General features: G+C 50.2%; 1 protein-coding gene across 1 annotated transcript in view; it reads left to right on the forward strand.

The window, feature by feature from the left end:
• LOC144268883 (scavenger receptor cysteine-rich type 1 protein M130-like) overlaps positions 1-3,627 on the forward strand; it is a 61,506-nt gene extending 57,879 nt beyond the window's left edge. The window contains exons 13-15 of the mRNA XM_077824178.1: positions 1,264-1,353; positions 1,999-2,136; positions 3,354-3,627. Coding sequence (XP_077680304.1) covers positions 1,264-1,353; positions 1,999-2,136; positions 3,354-3,502 — 377 coding nt within the window. The 3' untranslated portion in view covers positions 3,503-3,627. The remainder of the gene's footprint in view (positions 1-1,263; positions 1,354-1,998; positions 2,137-3,353) is intronic.
• The last annotated feature ends 3,683 nt before the right edge of the window (positions 3,628-7,310 follow it).

Raw genomic sequence — 7,310 nt, forward strand, 5'->3', positions numbered from 1 at the left:
CCCAGGGGATCCTGCTCATCAGTTCCCGGAGGGAGTCAAAGTCTGCTTTTCTGAAGTCCAGGGTCCGTATTCTGCTGCTCTCCTTTCTTCCCTGTGTCAGGATCCTGAACTCGACCATCTCATGGTCACTGCCTCCCAGGTTCCCATCCACTTTAGCTTCCCCTACTAATTCTTCCCGGTTTGTGAGCGGCAGGTCAAGAAGAGCTCTGCCCCTAGTTGGTTCCTCCAGCACATGCACCAGGAAATTGTCCCCTACCCTTTCCAAAAATTTCCTGGATTGTCTGTGCACCGCTATATTGCTCTCCCAGCAGATATCAGGGTGATTGAAGTCTCCCATGAGAACCAGGGCCTGTGATCTAGTAACTTCCGTGAGTTGCCTGAAGAAAGCCTCGTCCACCTCATCCCCCTGGTCCGGAGGTCGATAGCAGATTCCCACCACGACATCACCCTTGTTGCTCACATAAGATTGTCCTATGTTATAATTACAGATGGGCTCAGCCCAACTCATTGATCCAAACCCACCAGAACTTTGTGGGAGGGGGGATTTGCAGATTCTGACCCCAGCTTCGGATCTCAGTTTTGGGGCTGGCACCTGTCGCTATAACAGGCTGAAGCAAAATCCTGGACCTGAACTTCCCAGCCTGGCCCCATCTCTAATTATAAACAGGGCGGCATTTCTACCCCAGCTGCTCTCAAGGGAGTCCATGATTTGGGCCCTGTGGGAGTTTAACCTGCGGCTGGGTGGGGGAGACACTGAGCAGATGAGCCAGTTCTGCTGAGAAGCTGGAGAGCTGCCAAGTTGAGCCCTGGGCTGCCTGAAAGGCTAGCGGAGAGCAGGAGCTCACAAAGGATCAGGCCAGTGAGCTCCCAGTGGGAGCTTTAATTCATGCAGAGGGGAGGTTTCCCCTCCCCAGTGAAACAGGAAAATTCAAACCTGTCTGCAGAGATCAGCTGGATTCACACAGGCCGGCTCTGGCCTGGCAGTGCCTGTGTTCCAACCTGTTATCTCAGCACAGGCCCAGATCCTGCTCCCACTGAAACACATAAAAGAGCTGCTGTTGGATTCTGCAGGGACAGGATTGGCCCTGAGTTATTTCTGGGGCTCCTGTTTTACTGTAGTTCTCTGACTTGTGCCCTTCTCAGCATGGGCCCCTGCGACTTCCCCTCTCATGTGCCATGACAAACAGCTCTAGTTAGAAGGGCCACTTGCACTGAAGAGACGCTGCTGGTGCCATGGGCTGAGTGTGGTGTTTGCTGTTCCAGAGGGAGTTTCCCCAGGGGGGTCTCAGTTGGATTATGATAACGTGGAGGAGCCTGCCTTGAACGACGTCCCCCAGACTCCAGATGGCCGAGGTGAGCATTTAATCCGCCTCCTGGAAGCAACGTCACCCTGACGAAAAACTAACTGTATTTCCCAGTAGGGACAATAGTGGTTTGTTAAGAAAACCAGGAAGTTCACCCACCAGTATTATCTATTGGTGTAAAGCTGGGGGCGCTGATCAGGTGCATTACAAGAGCTGTGTGGAGGCCCAGGTGTAGGGAAGCATGTGATGTCCAAAGGCATAATAAAGGCCCATAGCAAGGACTGAGGGAGCAGTTCGCTCAGGAGCTGCCCACGCTATACTTGGCTCAGGTCACTGTCCCAGCTTATGTACATCTGTGTCAGGCACGCTGTGCTGGGGGGAACATAGAGATTTTACACCCAAGGACCCATGTTCCAACCTTATTAGCTGGCTTCCCGCCCCCCCCCCCCCCACGCTTGTAATCTAGGAGCTCTAGGATCCTCTCAATTAGCTCCTGAAATATATCAAATCAATGTGATATGTGAAATCCCCCAGTCTGAGGGTTTCAGAGGAGGGCTTCTCTTAATGCCCTGAAGGTGGAAGTTAAGTGCTGAGAGATCCCCAGGGACCAGTGAGGCTGATGCATCTGCAGCAAGTAGTTTATTTCTGTCTTCACTGTGAATATTCTCTTAATTACTTCCCATCTTCACGTCAGATGCCCCTGCCCTGCCTGGAGATGTCCCAGGGGCTGTTTACGATGATGCCAGAGAAGTGTCTGTCCCTGAAGGTGACCCTGGCTTGTGGCAGAATGATGAAAAAGGCACTGGGGCAAGTGACAGGGATGCACAGACAGGTGAATGGAGAACTGTTTGCGCTTTACAGTGTCTCTGCAGAGTGGGGTAGCTGGAAATGTGGGGTACACAGCAAGGGAACAGCGCTGGCCAACCCAACGCCTGTGAGAAAAACTCTCCTTCTCTCATTTCTCCATTCCCTCAAAGAAGAGGCTTCAGTGCCTGAAATAGAGAGAGGAAAAGTAGGATCTGTGCTGGGTGGTACTTTGTGGTCAAACCAGCAGGATAGCTCGGATTCCCTCAAGCTCTAGGTTCAAATCCTTGTGTGGCTGCCCTACTCTTGATGTACTGGATTCCTACCTATTTACTGAACGTGTATCTTTTGGGCAGAATCTTATAAACCAAAGTCATGTTACTGCTGCACAAATGCTAAAGAGCCCATGACACTTCCTGTAAAAGTCGGGCTTAGCCCATTATCCTTGGCCTAAGTTTCCACTCCCCTCCCTGTTGTGCCACGAGCAGAGGAGGTGCAGTGGTGATGAAATGTGCATTGCTTAGTACTTGATGCTTATCTTCATTGTTAGGGCAGAGTGAAAGTTCTGATGTCCTTAAGTGCTCCTGGCTGGTAAGTGCTTGGGATTTTTTTCACCAATGTACAGGTAGCTATAGCTGGCACTGGGCAGTGTTAGCTGGTCTGGAAACCAAAGGTTTTAATTTCTAGACTGTGTATCGAGATGATGGATTAGAACTTGTTCTAGACGAAGCCAGAAGACTGAAGGGGGAACAATTCCTAGCCCACACCGTAAAGCAAAGGTTCTCAAACTGTGGAGCATAGAATATATTCTGGGGCAGCATGAGAAGCCAGAGCAGAGAGCAGCGGCTACTTTCCAGGTGCCCAGCTTCGAAGGCAGTGCTGCAACCAGCAGCAGCGCAGAAGTAAGGATGGCAGAGTATGGTTTTGCCACTCTTACTTCTCTGCTGCTGCTGGCGGTAGTCCTGCCTTCAGAGCTTGGCAGCCAGGGAGCTATGTACTTACATGGCTCTTTGTGATTCAATGCCTGACTCCTTTTCATACTTAGTGAGAGTTGGACATTGATTTTTTTAAAATCAGTAGATGTACTTGTGTGGTGGGGGTGGGGGGTGTCAAGTACAATGGACACAAAGAAGGGGGCTGATCAAATAAGTTTGAGAACCACTGCTGTAAACGCCGCCTTGCTCTGCTGCTGCCCATCACCATAGAGTGGATCCACTGACTATGTGTCTCCTCTGGTATTTTCAGGTGGGAGTCTGCACTCACGAAGGAGTGAAGGTGTATCTGGGATGGAGAAGGAAACCCTGTTCCTGCCTCCGGGAGACACAGGTTATGATGATGTGGGACATTGTGACTCTGGGGGATCAATATCAGAACAATGTGATTGGACAAAATAACCTTGTGCTGATGTAAACGCTTCACCTCTTTCTCTTAGAAATGCTCCCTCTGTTATGATGGTCCAGAGACAATCCCTTCCAGTCTGATAGACAAAGCAGGTGTTTTTATAAGATTTGTGTGAAGTTGCAAGAAATATAAGTGTGAGAGGGAAAAGATTCATAAACTTTCTTTGTATAATTTTCTATTGTTTCAAGGGGTGGAAGTTTCCTGCTTTTTTATGCCTTTAATTTCTTCATCTTGAATTTGTTCCTTTTGCATATTAAATCCTTTCTGAAAGTCTTCCCTGTTGTGGAAGTGTTTCTTGCCAGATGAATTGTGCAGTTTCCAGGGTTCATCACAGGGAGAGGCTGAGATACAACAAACCAAGAGACAAGGGCAGGCCACCTCTGGGTATGGCCGGCTCTTTGATGGGAGGTGGGTTTACACTGAATGTTCTGTCAGGCATGTGGTAAAAGTGAGACACCAGCAAGAGAACATTCTGAGATGAGCAACATGGTTGTTCCTAAACCTAATTCAGATCTGAAACTTTCCCTGAATCCAAGGAGATAAATGGGAAATTCTCTCTGGGTAATTCACACCTGAACTGAAGGAAACAGGTAAAAAGAATTCCCCATTAGCGATAAATATAGAGGATGAATATTTCTGCAAGGACAAAAAATAAATTGTATAGAAAATAATGACAAGAGGAGGGTTAATAAGAATCTGGGTTTCCACTGAAGCAATAAGGCTAAAACAAGTAACAAGTCACTGAGTTGTTACTAGAAACCCCAGTAAAACCGATCGTTTTCACACAGTGGAATATTTATTTCCATGACAATCTACGAATATAGTTTAAAGTCAATGCTGAGCTGAGTACTGACCAGTGGAGAAGCCAGAGGTGTTCTCTGGATGAACCCTCAGTGAAATCAATACCAGAATGCCCACAGAGTACATCGCTATTTCACAGAAATATCTTTCTTTCCTTCACCACCAATCCTGCATGCAGTTTGGTCACTTCATCTGTAGAAGGATGGAATGGAAATAGAAATGATGAGAGAAGGAGTTTCCAATCATCTGCATTCAACAGGGTCAGGGGTCATATGAAGACACAGAAATACAGCAATTTACTTTCGAAAAGAGAAAAATTAAAAAGACATGACTGAGACATGTCACTGACCCGTGGAGACTGAGGAGGGAAATCTCAGGGGCTGTGCTACCCTGTTCCAGGGCAAAGAAAGGAGGAGAACTCCCCCCGAAAATGACACCTGCAGATCCTGGAGAAAAGGAAAGAGAACAGGGACAGCAGTAGGTGAAGGTGACTGAGTAGGGGATTCCCTTGTATAAGTGGGGGATGTTATAGAGATATTGTGATCTGGATCACTTTTGTCCATTCAAACACTGAGCTTTAATAAAATGCAAGATCATATTTCTGTGACTCAGAAGAGGATTTAGGCGTCATAGCGGACAAACAACTCAGCATGAAATTCCAGTGCCATGCTGTGGCCAAAAGGACCAATGCCATCTTTGGATATTTTCATGGGGTCAACTCACTGCACGTGGTGCCTCCACCTGGCAGCTCTGGGGATTAGCTCTTGCCAGGCACTACCCTTCTCTGATGGTATCTCTACCCGTCATCTCTTTCACCCTATGGCCCCTCTCACTCTTCGAGCTGCAGCTTCCTTTTAGTGACCTGGCCAGAGAGCTGAGCCACAAAGGTTCTCCCCTTCCAGGGAATTCAAAGTCCTTGTGGAGGAGCTGTCCAGCTGGCATCCCCAGCACCCTGGGCCACTTCCCAGTGGCTGATAGGGAACCCGGGCCTGCCTCTACACTGGCTTCCAGCCATGCAACCCTCTAACAAGCATCCAAGGGCTGTATGGTCCTACTCCGTGCTGCAGTTGCCCTGGCTTCTTACTACGTATCTGGATTCCCCCTTTCTGGCTCCTACGCGCAGGGGCAGCTAGGGGGCTCTGCACACTGCCCCCACCCCAAGCACCACCCCCGCAGCTCAACATTGGATGGGAACTGTGGCCAGCGGGAGCTGCGGGGGCAGTGATCCCTGGCTGCTCCTATGCACAGGAGCCAGAGGAAGGACGTGTCACTGTTTCTGGGAGCTGCTTCAGGTAAGTGCGGCTCAGAGCCTGCACCCCTGACCCCCTCCCATGCCCCAACTCCCTGGCCCAGCCCTGATCCCCCTCCCGCTCTCCGAAGCCCTCAGTCCCAACCAAGAGCACACTCCTGCACCCCAAACCCCTCATCACCAGCCCACCCCAGAGCCCACACACACAGCCAGAGCCCTCACTCTGCCCCCCCACACCCCAACCCCCTGCCCCAGCCCTGATCCCCCTCCTGCTCTCTGAATCCTTTGGTCACAGCCCAGGGCACCCTCCTACACCCCAAATCCCTCATCCCTGGCCTGGCAACAGATCCTGCACCCCCAGGTGGAGCCCTCACCCCCTCTTGCATCCCAACACACTGACTCAGCCTGGAGCCCCCTTCTGCACTCTGAACTCCTCATTTCTGTCCCCACCCTGGAACCCACACCCCAGCTCCCTGAGCCAGCCTGGTGTAAATGAGAAGAGAGTGAGTGAGGGTGGGGAAAGTGAACGACAGAGTGGGGACGACGACAGGATGGAGTAAGTGGGGGGCAGGGCCTCAGAAAAGGGGAGGCAGGGGACAGGGCAAGAGTGTTCGGTTTTGTGCGAGTAGAAAGTTGGCAGTCCTATTCTTCAGGCACAGCCTGGGAAGTTAATTATCCTGCCTAGCCACTTTAACCCCTCAAGACCTTGTGTGGGGTGGGCACCCAATCATAGAATCATAGAATATCAGGGTTGGAAGGGACCCCTGAAGGTCATCTAGTCCAACCCCCTGCTCGAAGCAGGACCAATTCCCAGTTAAATCATCCCAGCCAGGGCTTTGTCAAGCCTGACCTTAAAAACCTCTAAGGAAGGAGATTCTACCACCTCCCTAGGTAACGCATTCCAGTGTTTCACCACCCTCTTAGTGAAAAAGTTTTTCCTAATACCAATCTAAACCTCCCACACTGCTACTTGAGACCATTACTCCTCGTTCTGTCATCTGCTACCATTGAGAACAGTCTAGAGCCATCCTCTTTGGAATCCCCTTTCAGGTAGTTGAAAGCAGCTATCAAATCCCCCCTCATTCTTCTCTTCTGCAGGCTAAACAATCCCAGTTCCCTCAGCCTCTCCTCATAAGTCATGCGTTCTAGACCCCTAATCATTTTTGTTGCCCTTCGCTGGACTCTCTCCAATTTATCCACATCCCTCTTGTAGTGTGGGGCCCAAAACTGGACACAGTACTCCAGATGAGGCCTCACCAATGTCGAATAGAGGGGGACGATCACGTCCCTCTATCTGCTCGCTATGCCCCTACCTATACATCCCAAAATGCCATTGGCCTTCTTGGCAACAGGGGCACACTGCTGACTCATATCCAGCTTCTCGTCCACTGTCACCCCTAGGTCCTTTTCCGCAGAACTGCTGCCCAGCCATTCGGTCCCTAATCTGTAGCGGTGCATTGGATTCTTCCGTCCTAAGTGCAGGACCCTGCACTTATCCTTATTGAACCTCATCAGATTTCTTTTGGCCCAATCCTCTAATTTGTCTAGGTCCTTCTGTATCCTATCCCTCCCCTCCAGCATATCTACCACTCCTCCCAGTTTAGTATCGTCCGCAAATTTGCTGAGAGTGCAATCCACACCATCCTCCAGATCATTTATGAAGATATTGAACAAAACCGGCCCCAGGACCGACCCTTGGGGCACTCCACTTGATACCGGCTGCCAACTAGACATGGCGCCATTGATCACTA

This window comes from Eretmochelys imbricata, chromosome 1 (assembly GCF_965152235.1).
Source record: "Eretmochelys imbricata isolate rEreImb1 chromosome 1, rEreImb1.hap1, whole genome shotgun sequence".
Taxonomy (NCBI): domain Eukaryota; kingdom Metazoa; phylum Chordata; order Testudines; family Cheloniidae; genus Eretmochelys; species Eretmochelys imbricata.